The sequence below is a fragment of the Elephas maximus genome, chromosome 4, assembly GCF_024166365.1.
Source record: "Elephas maximus indicus isolate mEleMax1 chromosome 4, mEleMax1 primary haplotype, whole genome shotgun sequence".
Classification (NCBI taxonomy): domain Eukaryota; kingdom Metazoa; phylum Chordata; class Mammalia; order Proboscidea; family Elephantidae; genus Elephas; species Elephas maximus.
The window spans coordinates 90,673,176-90,692,570 of NC_064822.1; the positions used below are offsets into that span (position 1 = coordinate 90,673,176).

At 40.6% G+C, this 19,395-nt stretch overlaps 1 protein-coding gene across 14 annotated transcripts in view; it reads left to right on the forward strand.

Annotated features, from left to right (window-relative positions):
* The first annotated feature begins 2,628 nt into the window (after positions 1 to 2,628).
* Positions 2,629 to 19,395, forward strand: part of BICD1 (BICD cargo adaptor 1) — a 278,038-nt gene continuing 261,271 nt past the window's right edge. For 13 of the 14 annotated variants that reach the window (XR_007517144.1, XM_049882774.1, XM_049882780.1 and 10 more), the window contains exon 1: positions 2,629 to 3,382. Coding sequence is in view for 12 of the 14 variants with exons in the window: in XM_049882774.1 (XP_049738731.1) it covers positions 3,170 to 3,382 (213 nt within the window). In the remaining 2 variants the exon portion in view is untranslated. Of the gene's footprint in view, positions 3,383 to 10,961; positions 16,413 to 19,395 lie in introns of those variants that run through there. The other variant, XM_049882781.1, reaches the window with a different exon arrangement.

Genomic DNA, 19,395 nt, shown 5'->3' on the forward strand with positions numbered 1-19,395 from the left:
ACAAAGTGAGCACATGCTGTTGGAAAAATGGCACTGACAGACTTGCTTGACACAGGGTTGCCACATACCTTCAATCTGTGAAAAATGCAATATCTGCAAAGCACAATAAAGCAAATGCAATAAAATGAGGTATGTCTGTATATATATGAAAACTGAGGGACAAAAGAGGGAGATGGTAACTTAACTGCTCGTGTTAGAAGAGCAGGGTGTATAAGGAAATTTGACTTCAAGTTAAATACCAACATATAAAGGATTAAAGCTATAATAAATAAAATCAAGATAATTAAAAAAAAGTGGTAGAATAGCATACATGCCTGAATGATGCAAGAGTGAATGTATTAACAAAAGTGTATCAGTTAGAAAAACAGGGCAGGACAGAGCTTAGGGAATGGGCAGCAATGGAAACCTAGAAAAAGGCAAACTCTATTTACAGTTCTATTGAAAGGAAAGTGAGACACAGGCAACTTACTCCAAGTACTATGATCCTTTTGGAAGGGCTATGGTTACAGTTTGTGGAGTGAGGAACCGCCAGGGACATGCAGGGAAGAAAGCAGGTTAGTAGCCTGCAACTACAAGTTTCATCTCTTTCTATTCAGCAGCAATTCATGATCCTTCATCAGTGAGATAGAGGATGGGCAGTACAGGAGCACCTGGGAGGTGCCTCTCAATTGGAGTGTGAGATCAAGGAAGCATAAGTGGAATGGTGTGCTCAGTACCACACTGCTTCTCTGCTGAGGGTGCAGGTTTCAAGTATTTTCTTCTTTTATTTATTTTTAGATCAGATAATCACAAGAGGATATTCTGTTGTGATTGTCAGCACCTGGAAGGAATCTCTTTTGTCTTTTTCTCTGGGGCAAAGAAAACCACATCCAGAGAGCCTCTTAGTGGAGGATTTGTAAGGATACTGACATTGTCTCTCCCTACTGCCATCAGCAGTTGTCTTTTCTTTACCATGCACAAAATGATGGAAGAGTTGGGTCCTGCTTTCTAAGCCTGCGTGTGTGTGTTTTGAACACCCCCTGGCCACTGAGAAAAAGCTCTGGAATAAATACCACCCAGTAGGTAAGGTAAGGACTGTATCAGGATTCCTAGTGGCACAGCAGTTAAAGCGCTTGGCTATTAAGCAAAAGGTTGGCGGTTCAAACCAACCAGCCACTTTCTGGGAGAAAGATGTGGCAGTCCACTTCCATATAGATTATAGCCTTGGAAACCCTATGGGGCAGTTCCACTCTGTCCTACAGTGTTGCCATGAGTTGGATTTGACTCCACAGCAATGGGTTTGGTTTTTTGGTTTAAGGACCCAATCCGATCAATGGGTCTGTGGATCCCACAGCCTCCCAGTACAAAGAAATCACACCTTTTCTTCCCCTCTGGCTCCTATTGCTTCCTTCTTTCTTGGTTGTTCTCTGTTCACTCCAACTTTTCTAATTTCACCTTCACCTCCTTTTGTGAGTCTTCATCATCACTATTGATATTGACTAATCTCTAATGTGGCCACCTTAAGAGCACATAATATTTACTTGGATTTGTATTAGTCATGACTGAAGATGAAGTCAACATAATGATCCAGTTTAAGGCTCTGGGGTTAGGATTCAAATTTTGTTTTTTTTAAGGCTCTGGGGTTAGGATTCAAATTTTGGCTTCACCACTTAAGAGTTGCTTGATTTTGGGCAAATCACCGAACTTCCCGGTGCCTTCCTTTCACCATCTGTAAATTAGGGGCAATGTTTCCTATCTCAAAGGATTACAGAGAAAGCATGTACTGTACAGCACTCAGGAGAATGTCTGGTATGTGGCAAGTCTCTAACTCTTAGCACTATTATTTTAAAAATGTTTATCGTAGGGTATTGCAAATACCTTATATAGAAGATACTCGCCATGCAGTTTCCTTTATGGAAGAATCTGTAGAGTAAGGTGCTTCAGTGAAATAACTATTGGGGCAAAAAATAAAGGCACCTAGAGGCTATGGCTTGCATGCATTACAGAGATTTTGTTTGTTCTAGAAGACACTGATTTTATGATAAACGGGGCCAAGAAAAAGCTTTGGCGAGGGCGAACAATCTTTAGCGAAGGCGCTCCTGTTGGGCAGGAAGGTTATCCGGTGAAAGTGTAAGGTAGACCAGGCCAGGTCGGGAAGGGGGCGAGGGAGGCCAGGAAGGGCACGGAAGCGGGCGCTTCGGGGCGCGTCTAGAGCTTTGGAAGCACAGCGTTCGTCTGGGTGGACGAGGCCGGGAGAAGATACTGCAAACCTGGGGGGCGAGAAGGCGGCAGCGCGGGCCAGGACCACGTTAGTTACTGTTTGCTTTTCTTTGGCGCGGATTCCAGGCAGTTTCCTGAGCTTCGGCCCACGTCGCAGCGAAAGACTTGGGGCGCCCACGCCACTCTCGTGGGGTTCGACTTTCACCGGGGCAAAGTTCTGGGAGAACGCCTGCACCGGGGCAAGGTAGAGGCTTCCTCCCTGCGCCCTGGCGCTTCCCCAGCACTCTCCCACCGCCTCCGTCTCGCGAGCCTCGCGCTCCAGCTGGCCGCAGCAGCCCAGCGCGCCCGGCGGGAGGCGCCGCGGGATGGTTCCGTCTGGTCCTTCCCTCCTCCCCCCTGCGCTGACTCCATCCTCCTCCCCGCCCCCTGCTCGGAGCCAGGCCCAGGCTGGAAGGGAGGGAGCGGGCCGCGAGACTGCATCATTCCGCGCAGGCTGCTGCAGGGCCAGAGGGAGCAGGTGGAGAGAGCCAGCGAGACGCGAGCTGGAGCGCACCAGCCCGACCGAGTGGGGAGACTGCAGTGACGCTGCCCGGGAGACATGGCGGCCGGGCGCCTCTGAATAAGCAGAATCCGGAGCCCCCTCGCCGCCCCGGCCGCCGCAGCCAGGCCATGCCGCACGGCTGCTGACCGCACGCAGGGGCCGGCCCGGAGGACACTTGCGGCTGCAGCTGCCGCCTCCACCCGGATTCTCTCCTCTGCATTCTCCATGTTGCATTTCTTGTCCGTTTCTCGGGAAGAGTAGCTGCTGCTGGCAGAGGAGCAGGCAGGGCATTGCTCTGCTCATTCATCTACCACACTTTTTCTTTTCCATTTTTACCCCCTCCCCTATTTCCTTTACCCTTTCCCCGCCTGCTTTACTTCCCCCCACCGCCTACCTTGTCACCTCTCCCCTGCCTCATTCACTGGGGCTATGGCCGCAGAAGAGGTATTGCAGACTGTGGACCATTATAAGACTGAGATAGAGAGGCTGACCAAGGAGCTCACAGAGACAACCCATGAGAAGATCCAGGCTGCTGAGTACGGGTTGGTGGTGCTGGAAGAGAAGCTGACCCTCAAACAGCAGTATGACGAGCTGGAGGCTGAGTACGACAGCCTCAAACAGGAGCTAGAGCAGCTGAAAGAGGTGAGTTGCCTGTCACCTCTTCCCTCCTGGGCCCCCGCGGGCCCGCCTCCACTTCCAGCCCCCACTCTTCGTTTATAAAGAAGTCGGAAAGGATGTGATTAAAAGGACTGTTTCTTCGTTTTAGGGTTCTTTGTTGATAAGAGAAGACTGAAAGAGCTCATTGTTTTCCCCCAAGAGAAAAATTGCTCAGGAAATGAATGTATAAGCTGGAATTTGGGAGGCAATGGTTGTTTAGGCTGTGGGGAGGGAGAGTCATAAGAGTCTTCAAGTATCAGCACTCTAAAACGACAGTCAGCTGGGTTGAAATGTATAAATCAAACTTACCAAAACTGTTGTTATTTCAAGCCTAGGTTTCAGGGACAATCCCATAGTCCACAAAGGCAATTGGTAGGTTTGTGCTTGAGGACCCACAATCTGAGGCTGTAGAATTTATGCTACCTCAGCTTCCAGCTGAATGTAATCACTCTTTGATGAGCGAGGGAGCTGGTATTAGGAGAACTCCTTGGCAATCCCATTCGACAAAGCTGGGCAATCTTCTTTCGCCTTGGCTGTGGTCATTCTTGTCATCAGGCTGCAGGAGAAAAACAACTCTGGTAGGGTGATGCCTGCTGCCTTGATCTCACCTCAGAGCGAGGCTGGGCCATGCCCAACCTTATGAGGTCACCCTGATCAGGGAAAATTAAACTCACCTACAAATGATCTGAAAGGGTAATATATATGGAACACCTGCCTACCTGGGTAGCCTTGCATTTCAAATGAGGCCGTCCTGGTCGAAATATTAAAACCCAGAATCTCACAAATGGGCCATGTAAAACACTTGTTCTCTTTTGTCTTTGGATGTTTTGGCTTCTTTTAAAGGCTGTCTAATATTCTGAAAGAAAATAATGAAAGTGTTTTGGTTTCCTAGCAGACATTCTTAGGGAATATATGTATTGCTCAAGGAACTCTGTTTTACCTGATTCCTGAGGCACTATGGGTAGCAAGTAACCAGTTATAAATTTAAATATACACACTGCTTTTCCATGTGGCAAACCTTTTTTTTACTTTAAGGTATATATTGACATTTTAAATGTTAATTCTCAGTTGATGTAAAATATTCTCAAAAATATTTCTTTAATTACTCAAGCAGTATTTTTTTCCCTTAGCAAAGAAAGTGAGTCTTGTTTTGTGTTGTTACAGTTAAAAGACATGATATCTAATCAGCTTGCCTTTTTATTTAGTACATCATATGGTAGGCATTCATACTTTCAGATATTTCTTATTTTTATTGTGATGCCTAAATGCCAAAAAATAAATGTAGTGCATATAGTAAAAAACCCCCAACTAGAAATCTCATTTTTGTGTATCAGGCTGTAAATTTCTGGTTCAAAGGTTTTTTTTTCTTTTTTTTCTTTTACCACTTACATGTCTGTTCTTAACAAAAGCTGGACTAGTTTCTATTTTCCAAAATAGATTAGGTTTTAGGCTAGTACATTTCAATCTAAAACTTGTGAAGTAGGAAACAGGATAATGAGCGTAATTCTCAGAGAATGTCGTGATTTTGTCTACACCTATCAACACTGCTTTGCTGAGACAGGGAAGTGCAAACCACAGTGTTAAGCCATCGCCACCTTGATAAAGGAGGTAGACTTAATTTAATGCAATGGAGTATAACTATTAATTGACCTTCCCGCTTGATTTAAACAACCCGTCTAGGGATATTCATGTGTCATTGTACTTACCCTGCGTGAATGCATTTGTCTTTCTCCTATTAGACTGAGCTCTTAAGAAAAGAAATATATCAATTTATATTGTACCTTAAGTCCTTAACATAAAACCTAGCACATAGTATGTATGCAATAAATATTTCATGAACCAATACATATGTACTAGAGGAAGACACACCTTTATCAGGCATTCAGTAGTCAATATTGGTTAGTGTTACAGAAAGAGTAGGAAAATTAGCAAGTGACCAGTTTTAAAAAACTACCTGTGAGAAAAATGTTTTGTAGGAATAACAGTGGTTTCTTAATACAGAATAATGCAAATATCAATTACAATTTGTTTTTCTATTGAAATTTAAATCATATTTTATTTTATATAGAGGGAGGTTAATAAACATATCAGGATTATTTTTACCAAATGGTTCATGCTCACATATGTGTTTGGAGTTACATTTAGAGTCAATATAATTCAATTTAAAATTTCTGATGAACAAGTTCAAACAATTATATAAAGATGTATTTTTAGGATAATAAAATGGATACTTGTTTATTTAACGGTGAGACCTGTTATTTTTATCCTTTAAACATGCTGTAGACTTTTTAGTTGGCATATTATTTAAATAAGCTAAATCGGTCTCAAGTAATATTTCCTGTTTGAAAAATAAATCCAAAATAATTGTGCAAACCAAGGTATGCCAGTGTTAATGTCGTACAGGAGCCATTTTTGAAAAACTTGTTTGTGAGGGCTCTGGTTTTTCAGAAGGAAGTTTTGCTCATTTTCATGTATAGCTAGTCAACAATACTGTTGCTTTATATCTGTAAGCCAGGTATGAAATAGACCTTTGGCTTATTTTTAGTCTTTTTCAACAAATATGTTTAATTTTTAAATAACTGGACCAATTTGTGGGAATGTCAACAGAAAAAAGAGTGTACTAAGTCCAAGTTGGGTATTGGTACTTTGCAGTGCAGCAGCAGGGCTCAGTCTTTACAGGTTTGTTTTCAGTGCCAGCACCTGCCTCTCCAGGCTGTGACAATCATGGAAGCAAACAGCATTGCCTGGAGATGTGTGGAATCAATGGGATGAATTCATTAATTTTCTTTGCTAGTTATTTCTTCCCTCAACCAGTTGCTTTTTGGCCTGGCCTGATACCATTTAAGGCTCTGCCCTGTACCTAAGTGTACCACTGCTGTAATTCTGTTCACAAAAGGACGCTTAAAAGAAAAGACCTAAAGGTCTGAAAAAGGATGACTAACCTCTGACAGCATGACAATATTCCCCTTTTCATAATACCTTTCACAGCTGGACAAAGCAACATGCCCACTAGAATACTTGGCCATGGTTTTGGGATTTCACAAATAATGCTCTTCAGTGACCTAAGTGGCACTCAGGCCCGCCGTGTCCAGGGACTGGCTCTTTGTACATTCGGGATATGCGTAAACTAGCGCTACAGGTCTGTCATTCAGACCAAAATAGCATTTGAAGAAGAGTCATAGTTTTAAAATAATTTGAAAACTAAATATATTCATACATAAAAGCCCCTAGGTATTAAATTTGTTTCTTTTTTAGTTAAAAAAAAAAAAGATTGAAATTTAAAATGCCATAAGTTTTTTAAAAATTGTATTTATTTTGTTGTTGTTGAGAATATACACAGCAAAACATACACCAATTCAGCAGTTTCCCCATGTATAATTCAGTGACATTGATTATTCTTCTAGTTGTGCAACTCTTCTCCCTTCCTTTTCTGAGTTGTTCCTGCCATATTAACATAGACTCACTGCCCCCTAAGGTTCCTATTTAACCTTCCATGTTGCTATTGTCAGTTTGATCCTATATAGATCTTAAAAGAGCATAATGTTCAAGGCAGACATTTTTACTTTAAGTTAAGCTAAAAATGCAGTAAGGTTTTAAAAGTCCCCCCCTAGAGTGGAGTGATTCAGCATTACTGGTAGCGTTTTAGAAAACAGCCATGTAACAGATTTAGAAATGGTTTGCAGCTAGGTTACAGTGGACTCTGGACTAAGAATCTTGAACTCATTTTCCTGCTCATTTTATCAACCCTGACTTCAGGACAGTCATCAGCTGCTGGAGAAGCACTTGATGGACATTCAGCAGCTTCTAGAGCCAGCTTTAAGCTTTTTTAAGGCTACTGTTACATCATTCAAGAAATAAATACTTACTAATACAGTTTTAAAGACTGTCACGTTAGGGACTCAATGAAAGCCATTTAGTTACCTGCATTCATCTTTAAACAGAACTATTTATTTTGTTCATGTGTTTAGAAAGATTGTTATCTTCTTTTATATCTGTAAATTCTAAGCCATTAAATCGTATGGGGAAAAGAAAAATGCCAGGTTGTTTTCCAATTTATGAATAAACATGAAGAGACAGTTAATAATTTATCATGTATCTAAACTAGTATTTAACATCACCTTTCTTGTTTTTACAGAAGAAACAAATTCAAATTAATTACTAAATTATTTTAAAAATTTAAAATGTATCAGTATATGCTTTCAGAAACTGTTGACCAGCAACTTCAACAAATAAACATAATTACTTTCAATCATATCCCTTTTTTTGACCCAAATTGCTATGACTTGCACCATTCCTTCTTTTTATCTCAAGTTAAGATTTGGTTTCTGGCTACGTCATTTCTCAAATATGATGTAGCAGAATCTCATAATCTTTCATCACATTCACTGTGCTTTCATGTACATGTAGAGCGGCCATGATTTGAGAATTTTTCAGAATTTCAGATATTTACAGATACTCTGTACTGTTGTCTCCCTAAATACACTCGTATTTTATTGACACCGTGTTCCAAAATTTGAAAATATGATCATTTACTTCTTGAAATATACAGTAAAGGTCTTTCTCACTCATGAGATTATACCTGTACTTATGGCTTTGAGGACAAAGAAGGCGTAAAGAGATGCGTGATTTTACTATTAAATAATTCCGTTATGCTAGTGGCAAAGGTATATGAAGCCAAGTGGCAGGAGATGAAATTGTAAAAGTGGCAGTGGCCACATTTTCTATTGGGGATGAAGAGCCATTGAAAGGAAATAAGTGTTCAATGCCTCACATATCATCTCATTTAATCTTCAAAATAGCTCAGTGAAATATTGTTCATTTTTATGGATAAGAAAATAATAAACATAATAAAGCATTAAATTATGTAAATGCTCCATTTAGGACTAAGTGCTTTGCATGCTTTCTTTCTAATTCTTATAACACTGTTTATATGAGGTAGACATTGCTCATGTTACACAGAAGATAGGTTAAGGGCCCTTTTCAAGGCCATGAAGCTAATAAGTGATGAAACCTGGTTTAGGAAGAAGCCACATTCTTTGCACTGCACTGTGTTACCTCATCTCAGCCAAGACTGCAAGTACAGTTTAGAAAGTCACTGTGATGGTCATAGAGGATGAATGGGAGGGTGGAGGGGGCAGGGATGGAGAGGAAGGGACAAATCTAAGAGCTATTTAGGAGGTAGAGTAGGACACAATGTTGAATGTGACTGGAGAGGAAGAGAGAGTCCGGTGGAGAATCTTTCTCGGGGAGGATGGAAGATGGTTTGATTCATATAAGAAAGTACAATGGGGAAAGAGCAGTCTTAGAGGGTAAAGTTGATGCCCAACCTTATGTAAGTCCTTTTAATTCATGTTTTTTTTTGGAGGGTGGATGATAAATATTGCATGATAAATTCAAATACTCAACTGAACTTGATAAAACATTTGTACAATTGGTTGTCATTTTATAAAAACCTAATTTTCATAAAGTGGAACATGTGAAAATTTAACAGTATTTTCACCATTTAGATTGCTTTCTGAATGAGGAGAGTTGCAAATGAATAAAACAACAGGCAAGGAAGCTGGGCAGGCCACAGTGGAGAGGAGAGGGCAGCTTCAGTGGAAAAAACTAGCCTTCACTGACTTGAGGTTATGGGACCTGAGAGGAACAGCGCTGATTCCTGAGATGAAAATTCCATTAAGTTCTTAATTTTAGTGGGTTTTTTTTTGTTGTTGTTGTAAGACCTTGTATGCCCTTTAAAAATTATAATTCTGTAATTACTACAGTTTGTTGTAACAATCCGAGGTAGACAAAAGCGTATGCAAATTAATGGTTTGCCCTTCCTCTCCTCCTAGGCCTATCCCTAGTAACAGTTGGGTGAGTATTCTTTAATACTTGTTTTAAGTACCTTTAAACATATGCAGGCTTTTTTGTTCTTGTTTATTTTTATAAAAATAGGATCATGCCATACATATTACTCTGTAGCCTGACTTTTTTTTTCATTTAATAGTAGTAAATCCTTTTAAGATGCCGCTATTTCTAGGACAGGGTTGCAATTTTTAAGGCACTGATGCTTCAGGTGTGAAGAAAATGGGACTGATTAGGGAAGAGAACCAGAGAGATTCAGGGAGTGTGAGTGTCACTGCAGGAGAGGGGGACAGGAGGGAGCTGTGTCTAGCAACTTGGCTCAGGTTCTGCCCTGACGATAGCTTGGGTGGTAAGAATGGAAAAAAGTGTAGGTGTGTGTAAAAGAAGCTGATGGAATTTGTTTGGTTGTCAGAGAAGGGCTGTGTAATGATAAGGTGGAAAGTTTTGTGGGTGAAGTAACAGGAATTTTGATTCCTTGTCTCGTTGGCTGATGATGGGAGTACGTGTATCAGCATAAAATGTGGCTGGTTTCCATGGTTGGCCAGAGCAGGTCCTGCAGGGTGACCACATGCTGTCCATACTGGGTTTTAGTTAGCAGCCACCATGATTCAGGCAATTGGGCCTTACTCCATTGTTCTATTTTGCCCTCTGATAGTTGAATTTTGAGATAGTTGATTAAGATATTATACAGAATCCCAGGTTCAGTATATTGTGCAGGAGGTGGGTAGAAGAGGGGACAAGAGTGGAAAATGATTGGCAGAAGTGTTTTTACTTATAATGATGGAAGGAAACGTAAGAGTGGCAGCTGATACTCTCTCCTCCTAGGGTTTCATTACCTTGTCTATAAAATTAGGGGCTTGAAATAGATAATCTCTATGATTTTTACCAGTTCTAAATTTCTGTGAATCTATTTTAGAGCTACCTATTCTTCTTATTTATCTGCCTGTCTTTATTTTTAAAATTCATTCTATTTTTTTTTAGAAAAGACAGAATAATCTTGCTTAACTGCAGTAATTTTCACCGAGCCTTCAATTTTTTTTTTTTTCAGGAATCTGTACCAGCTGTTTTTCGTATTTTTTCTATCCATTTTCACCATGGTTACTCAGCACCAGCTGGGATAATGTACCTGTTTTTAACACTTGTACTCTCTTCCTCCACAATTTTTTTTTTTTTTAAACAGTTTATAGTTCTCCCCTCCTTTGAACACCTGGCCCAAACTTATTTCCGTTCTAAATTTACTTTTCTAATCACGCTTATACTGTTGTAGAACTGAATCACTGACTTTGTTCACTGACATATTTGTTCTTGGCTTCAGGAGCAGAACAAGGCTTAGTGGGTCACTAGGAGCCAGATTTTGGGTCAAAATAAAGAACTTATGGCAAGTGTGTGAAATAAGGTATCCTTCCTTAGGAAGTAGTGAGTTCCTTGTCACCAAAAAAGTTTAAGGAGTGGCTAGCGAACACTTGATGGAAATACATACAGTTCATCTTTGAAAAGGAGTTTATATAGGATCTCCAAGGTCCCCTTCCCATTCTGAGCTCCTTTGATATTATCATTCCGGATGTTCCAAGTAATTTCATGTTTACATTTTTTATATCCCTTTACCCACCACTGGATTACAATGTTTTCAACATGGTTTAATTTTTCTGTTTGGCATTTCACAGTATTTGATGACCTTTGAACATTTTGGAATGTTTTCAAAGTGTATAAAACTTTGTGTTTTTGCCTCATTTATGTTTTGCTTGATTTTCAGAAGAAAACTGATAGGCAATAAAAAAAGCTTAAGATGAATATATTTGTAAATTTTGGGAAGTTTCAGTGAAACTTATTCATTTTGGAGCTATATGGTTACATTGAGGAGGTTTACAACTTCAGAATCTTTACCGTTCATGCACACAGACACACACATATATAGATACATATCACAATTATATATTTTGTTATTAACAGTCCAATATTTTATAATCTTATCAACTATGTACATTATTTGCTAAGTTATTGTTTTTGTTTTAGATTGCTTATTACCTCTTGTTCTGTTTCATTTACTCAAATACTTACTGCCTACTATGTTGGAGAATGACTTCTGGTGGCACAGAGGTTAAGTGCTCGGCTGGTAACCAAAAGTTCGGCAATTCAAACCCACCAGCAGTTCTTGGGAGAAAGATGTGGCAATCTGCTTTTTTAAAGATTTACAGCCTTAGAAACCCTATGGGGCAGTTCTACTCTGTCCTATAGGTCACTATGAGTTGGAATCGACTCAGTGGCAATGGGTTAACTATGTTGGACATTGCCACCTGTTCAGGATATAGTGTTGAGCAAGGCAGACATGATGGAACTCCTGAATGGAGACTGTGTTTCCGCTGGGCGAGATAGTCAACAAATATACAGACTTGCAAAAAAGACTACTTTAGATGAGAGAAGGGCCGTGAGTGAAGAGTTAGAGACTGGTTGAAGAAAGGGTTATCAGGAAGGGCCTCTCCAAAGAGGTGACATTTGAGCCAAGACGTGAATGATGAGAAGAAGTTTGTCATGTAGAGATTGGGGAAGTGATTTTTGGGCAGAGGGACATGTACAAAAATAGTGGAATTTTGTTTGTAGTTATTAGGGTAAAGGATGGGTCTGCATGCCCTGAAAAAATAACCATTCATATTTGAAAAATGACTATTCTGTCAAGTACCGTTTTGCCTTTAGATTTGTCTAATGAGATATTGGTTCTCAACATTGGAAGTGTTTGAGCAGAACCTTGCTGACTCCCTGTAGTCCTCTCTTAGAAGATTTGAGTCAGAATGAGTGACTTTCAATGCAGACTACACGTTAGAATCAGCTGCCTGGACCACACTTCAGACATGGAGCCCTGGCTTCAGTATTTTAATCCCCCTCCCCTCATAGGGGAATCCCTGAGTGGTGCAAACCATTAAGGGCTTGGCTACTAACTGAAAGGTTGGCAGTTCAAATCTACCCAAAGATGTCTTGGAAGAAAGGCCTGGGATCTGCTTCTGAAAGTTCACAGCCGTGATAACTCTATGAAGCACAGTTCCACTCTGACACGCATGGGGTTGCCATGTGTTGTAATCGACTTAAGTCAACTGGTTTGACTGGTTGTTATTTGTTTGTTTCTCCTCTTAGGTGCAGTCAGGGCTGAGAACCTCTCGCCTAGATACTTCCAGTTCTAGGATTAAATGACTCCATAGGAATAGAAGTGTTTGATAAACTCTGGGAAGTAATGAGCTTCTGTAGGTATAAATCCTAAATGCAGCCCTTTTTACTTGTCTTCTCTATTTTCTGGAAATGAAGACACTGTAAAACCTTTCAGAAAACCAACAGACATTGTCAAAAAACTTAACTGTGTTAGGCAGAGATGTACATTAAATTAGACTGCATTTAATTTTTAATTCTTGAGGGTTGTTTGAAGTGTCTTTTAAAAGTTATTTGTCTCCTTTGTGTCGTTTGGTTTATTCTGTTTGCAGTTGTTTATGCCAACTTCACAAGTTTGTAAATAGAATATTAAAAAAAGAATTGCTTTGATGGATTGTTTTTAACTTCTGGAATTATTTTTAATGGTTCTTTTGGCTGTGCATGCTTTCTGTTCTCAAGCAGCATTTCAAGGAAAAAAAAAGCTCTACTCTAAAATGTAATATTTAGTTGCTGTATTTCTATAAACTTAGAATAAAAAATAAGGAACCTCTTAACATCTATGGGAAATACACAATAACAGTGGCAATTTTTTAAAGAATGTTTTGTGTGAGAATGTTTTGGTGTGAGTCTGTAAGAAAAGGTTCATAACGATGAGTCTTTGTTTTTCTCCTGCATACTGCAGACTAGTGTAGAATCAAATGTCACTACTGAACAGGCCTTAGCCATCTATTTTTGAAACTGAAAGAAGTTTATATTGTAGCATGTATGTGCCTTGTTGATAAGCCTCACTGGTTGCCATTTTCTGGATGGTTTTAGGAGATGTTTTTAAAGTTGACCTCTGTGTGAGGTAACTAGATGGAGACAGGATGAGTTTATTGTTGTCCATGACTTCTTTTGTTGATCTGGAGATACTGTCATCTTGCAGATTATGTCTTTGGCATGCATGGCCTTTTTTATTTATTTTACACACAGTCTGGCTTTCTTTCTGATAATGCTGGTGTGTGCTCTTAGGTTTTCAGCTTAAAACCTGAAGGAAATATAATTAAGAAGGAAAATCAACCAATAGAAAAAAAAGAAATCATGTACTCTGAAACCAACTGTAAATAGCTTTGGAAGTATTGACTTTTTGGACTTTAAAAAAAATTGATACAGGTTCTTAATTAATGTTGGTAATTGAGAACTAACTGATTCAACCCTCTGGTTCTAATGATCTGAACAAGTAAATACAATTTTTTGTCAGTATTTTAAAGTAGTTTCTCAAGAGAGTTCTCGTGCCCTCCCCTTGACTTATTCTACTTATTTCCAATCAGCTTTTACATGTGTTTGTCATCTTAGGAAAATAAATAATATATCTTTGTAGATCACATTGAAGTGTTCGTGATATTACAACTATTACGTGCTAAAAAATTTAGACTAAGGTCTCAAAACCACAATTACATTTTTCGATAATGACCACAGTAAGAGATTTCAGAAAAAGACAACAAAAACTACTCTAGACCAATGAGATCTATTCATCACTGACCAATTTCAAGAGAAAAATTGTTAAGTTGCATTTTGACTTAGGATTCAGAAATTTGGAAAATGGGCATCACAGTGAATGCTGTGAGCAGATAGGTCAGTGCATAAAGTTCATTTATTTTTTCCTACAATAAGTATATATTTACTGCCTGCAATGTGTTAGGGACAGATCTGAGTACTGAGGATACCAAAAACCAAACCAAACCCCTTGTCGTCGAGTCCATTCCAACTCATAGCGACCCTATGGGACGGAGTAGAACTGCTCTTATAGGGTTTCCAAGGCTATAGTCTTTACAGAACCAGACTGTCACATCTTTCTCCCGCAGAGCAGCTGGTGGGCTCCAACTGCTGACCTTTCTGTTAGCAGCCAAGCACTTAACCAGTGTGCCACCAGGGCTCCTTGCTGAGGTTACAGCAGAGAACAACTCCAACAGAAATCTCCACGCTCCTGGAGTTTACGTTCTATGAGGGAAGAGAGAGACAGTAAACAAAATGACTAAGTAAAACATAGAATGTTACTGGTTGCCGTCTGATTGATTGCAACCAATAGTGATCCTGTAGGACACAGTAAAAGTGCCCCGTAGTGTTTCCAAGGCTGTAATCTTTACAGAAGCAGACTGCCATTTTTCTCCTGTAGAGTGGCTGGTGGGTTCCAATTGCCGACCTGTCAGTTAGCAGCTGAGTGCTTAATGACTGCACCACCAGGGCTCCTTAGGTAGAATGTTAAAAAAAAAAACAAACACCTGTTGCCGTCAAGTTGAGAACTGCCCCATAAGGTTTCCAAGGAGCGGCTGGGGGGTTCAAACTGCCAACTTTTTTGGTTAGCAGCTGAGCTCTTAAAAGCACTGTGCCACCAGAGCTCCACGTGGAATGTTAGATGGTCCTAAATGCTATGGAGAAAAATAGAGCAGGGAAAGGGCAATGGTATGTAAATGGGGAAAGGTTACTACTTCTGATAGTGTGATCGGAGAGCCTCACTGAGAAGGAACAGCAAAGAGACCATGTGGCTGAAGGGGATTAAGTGAGGGGGTGATTAGCAGATGGGGTTAGAGAGGGAATGGAGATCAAATTATTTAACAATTTATAGGCCATTTTCAGGTCTTTGGCTTTTGCTTTGAATGAGATGGGAAGTTCTTGGAGGGCTTTGAGGAAGGGATTCACAATGTTCTGTACATTTTTTCCCCTATTGAGATAACTCGTGTTCACAGATGCAAACAAGACTACAAACTTCTTAAAGGAAATGGAGTATTAATTAGCCTGGTAGCCCTATGAGGTGTGTAGTGGTTTTTTTTTTTGTATTTTTTTTTTGTTTTCCTATTGAAGAAAAAAAAAAACCTATTGCTCTTTAGCTGATTCCAACTCATAGTGACCCTATAGGACAGAGTAGACCTGACCCATAGGGTTTTCAAGGAGCTCCTGGTGGATTCATACTGCAGATTGTTTGGTTAGTAGCCATAGCTCTTAACCACTACGCCACCAGGGTTTCCTCTTTTCCTGTAGCAAGTATTTAATAGATATTTTACTTCTAAAAATTAGCCAATGAAAACCGTATGGATCACAACAGAATATTGTCTGGTACAGTGCTGAAAGATAAACCACTTAGACTCAAACATACCAGTGATCATGAAGATGGCACAGGACTGGGGACTGTTTCGTTGTACATAAGGTTGCCACGAATCAAAGCCAACTCAGTGGAAATTAAAAGCAACAACATGGTATTGTGTTGATTTAGGCTGGAGAAACAAGGATAAAACTATTAAGACAGCCAGTTATTTTAACAACAGATTGGAACAGACCACCTGATTTAAAAATAACCATTTGCTTGACTAGACTAAACCAATTTACCAAAAAAGGTACCGTATTGCTTGCCTAGTTCCTTGTACCTGTATTGTACCTGTACCTAGGTTTCTTTCATTCTCCGTCCCGTATTCCAAACCATATGAACCATTCAGTAAACTCTAGTGCTAGGTGACATAAAGGCAAGTTTCAGTAATGTATTACTGGTTCTGTGCTGCAGTTGATATTCTAGTTCTTGAGGAACTAGAGTGAATGCTAGTCATTCATTCATTCATTCGTGCATTAAATATGTAGGGAGAGTCAGCTGTATGGTAGGCATTGACCAGAGACCAGCTGCCATACAGTCAGCTCTGACTCATGTGATGTCATGTGTGTCACAGTAGAACTGTGTGGTGTAGGGTTTCAATGACTGATTTGTTGGATGTGGATTGCCAGGCCTTTCTTCCAAGGGCTCTCTGGTAGATTTGAGCCACCAACCTTTTGGATAGCAGCTGCACATTAATCCCTGTTTTTTTTTTTTTTTTTACCATCCAGGGACTCCATACCAAGCATTAAAAAAGCATTAGGGTATACAAAACTAAGAGAGACATGGTCTTTACTTTTAAATCATTTATTTACTGTTGGAGGCTACAGACATAAACAGATGTGACTCTACTATTAAACTTGAAAGATCATGGAATTTGGAGTCAGAAAAAAACTGTTTGAATCCCATTACTAGGTAAGTGATCTTGGGCCAGTACTTTAAACGTTATGAACCTTACTTTCCTTTTCTGTAAAATGGAGAAGATAAGAACTTTGGGTGTTAAAGAAAAATTCATGTAAAGCATTTACTACAAGGCACAATACATGGTAAGCACCTGATAAGTGGTGGATGTTGGTGATAATAATAAAAATAATAATGATGATGAAATAAAGTAATGTGTTAGCTGTGCTTGATAGACACCAAAGTGAAGAGCAGTAAACTGAAAGGAATCAGAGAAGACTTCCTGATCAAGACAGCATTTGAAGGAGGCCTTGAAGAATGAGGGAAAACCTGGTGGTATAGTGCTTAAGTACTACGGCTGCTAACCAAAAGGTCAGCAGTTTGAGTCTACCAGGCGCTCCTTGGAAACTCTGTGGGGCAGTTCTACTCTGTCCTATAGGGTCACTATGAGTTAGAGTCAACTCGACAGCAACAATTTTTTTTTTTTTTTGGTTTGAAGAATGACTAGGGATTTTCCAGGCAGAGAAGAGGAGCAGCAGTCATTTCAGGAAGAGGAAACAATCTGCAAAGAGAGAGAAGGCTGAGGAGATTGTTACTTGCCAGGCAGTGGCAGCATCTCTGTTGTTGCAGTAGGTGCATATAGGATGAGGCAGGAGGTGAGCCTGGAGAGATGGTTTGGGGCCAGTTAAGGGCCTTGTCATTAGGCTTGTCAGTTCCTGCCAGCCAAGGCTTCAGTGCCACTGACTGTAACAGTGTCTGCTGCGGGTGGCTTTGCCAGTGAGAGCCAGGCTCCATGACATCTTACGAATTACCTCTCACTAACAAGGAGTCTGGAGCCCTGGTGGTGTAGTGGTTAAGAGTTTGGCTGCTAATCAAAAGGTCCACAGTTCAAATCTACCATCCGCTCCTTGGAAATCCTATAGGACAGTTCTGCTCTATCCTATAGGATCGCTATGAGTTGGAACCTACTCCATAACACCTAACAACAACAACAAGGAGTATGAAAGCATCTCTTGCTCCCATGCCCCTTTTTATGTGTTTTAGCCTCATTTGGGCTCCTGTTGATTAGTGTCAGCTTCCCAATCATACTGCTGTTGTGGCCAGGTTGTCTAACTGGCCCTTCAGCTTGGGTTTGCAGTGCCCACTGTCCTTCTGTATGGTTGGGCTGGTGGTGCTCTGCTGACCCTAATCTCTCACAGACCCCTCTGGTTCTTGACTCTCCTGGATCTGATCCAGTGATCCCCCACAGTCTTGACGTAACTTGTTCCTTTCAGATCAGACCCTTGGATATTGACCTTTGTCTGTACTAGACTTAAGTATTTCTTTGTCCGTTGCATTTGCTATTTAGATTATTGTGATCCTCCAGTCTCTTGTCTTTTCTCTCAGTTGCCCCTGATTCAAGTTCAACCTCTGTTTTGCATCTCTGGGAGAATTTCCCATGTGCCTCTTGAACAGGGTCAGGCCCCTTATGGGCTGGCTCAGGAGTTGGAACTTTGTTCAGTATCCTATGGGGGAAACAATGAACATTTCAAAGCAGGGGAGTGATATAATGTGATTTATGGTTTTTTTTTTAAGTAATTTTTATTGTGCTTAAGTGAAGGTTTACAAATCAAGTCAGTCTCTCACACAAAAACTTATATACACCTTGCTACATACTCCCAGTTGCTCTCCCCCTCATGAGACAGCCTGCTCTCTCCCTCCACTCTCTCTTTTTGTGTCCATTTCGCCAGCTTCCCCCTCTACCCTCTCATCTCCCCTCCAGGCAGGAGATGCCAACAAGCCTCAAGTGTCCACCTGATCCAAGAAGCTCACTCCTCATCAGCATCCCTCTCCAACCCATTGTCCACTCCAATCCCAGTCTGAAGAGTTGGCTTCAGGAATGGTTCCTGTCCTGGTCCAACAGAAGGCCTGGGGGCCATGACCACCGGGGTCCTTCCAGCCTCAGTCAGACCATTAAGTCTGGTCTTATGAGAATTTGGGGTCTGCATCCCACTGCTCTCCTGTTCCCTCAGGGGTTCTCTGCTGTGTTCCCTGTTAGGGCAATGTTATCGGTTATGATTTATGTTTTAAAACTGATTTTTGACTTTTGATTATGGCAGTATGGTGATCTAGGACCTCTGACTAACTCTCCTGTTGGAAACAGTTAAAAATGCCAGATGAAATATGAAAACTAGCCTTTAAAATACATCAGTGAATTTACTACTCAGTAAGGATGTTCAGAGGCTGAAATTAAATGAAAGCAAGGGTCCCAAGAAATAAGTAGCATGTCAAACCCGACTTTTGCTTTGAGAGCTTTTGGTGAATCAGGTAAAACTGAGCTTTGGCTTTTTGAGTCACTTAGGGCAGAGGGGAGCCCCTGGATAGGTGCAAATGGTTGGCACACTTGGCTGCTAACGAAAAGGGTGAAGGTTCAAGTTCACTCAGAGGTGCCGTGGAAGAAAGTCCTGGCCATCTACTTCCAAAAGATCACGACCACTGAAAACCCCATGGAGCACAGTTCTGCTCTGACACATGTGGGGTTGCTGTGAATCGGAATCAACTCAGTGGCAGCTGGTTTGGTGCTATGGAAAGCATAGATCTCACCGGCGTTGTGGGTCAATAGGAAAAGAAATGTCTTCCCCCTTCTTTTTTGAAAGAGATAATGGTATAACCTTATCTTTTATAAAGATGGCTTTAGTAATTGAGTGATTGGCTTTTATACTGTTCCTGTGTACCCTGATACTTGTTCTGCTTTAGAGAGATGAAGGTGTTTTGTTGACCCTTTTTCATCTTCTTTGCCCTCAGACTTCTTTTTCTGAGACCAGTGTTCTTGTGCCTGCCTGGTTTTCTACCTAGGTATTGAATATGGAGAATGAAGTAGGAGCAGCAAGTGTGAATGAGGGCAGATCACAGTGTTTATTTACATCTCCCCAGGAAGCATTAAGGATGGTATGTCAGATGTCTGGTTGTGGTTGTCCTAGACTTCGTGCATTGTTTTTGTGAGCAAAGTTCTGAAGCT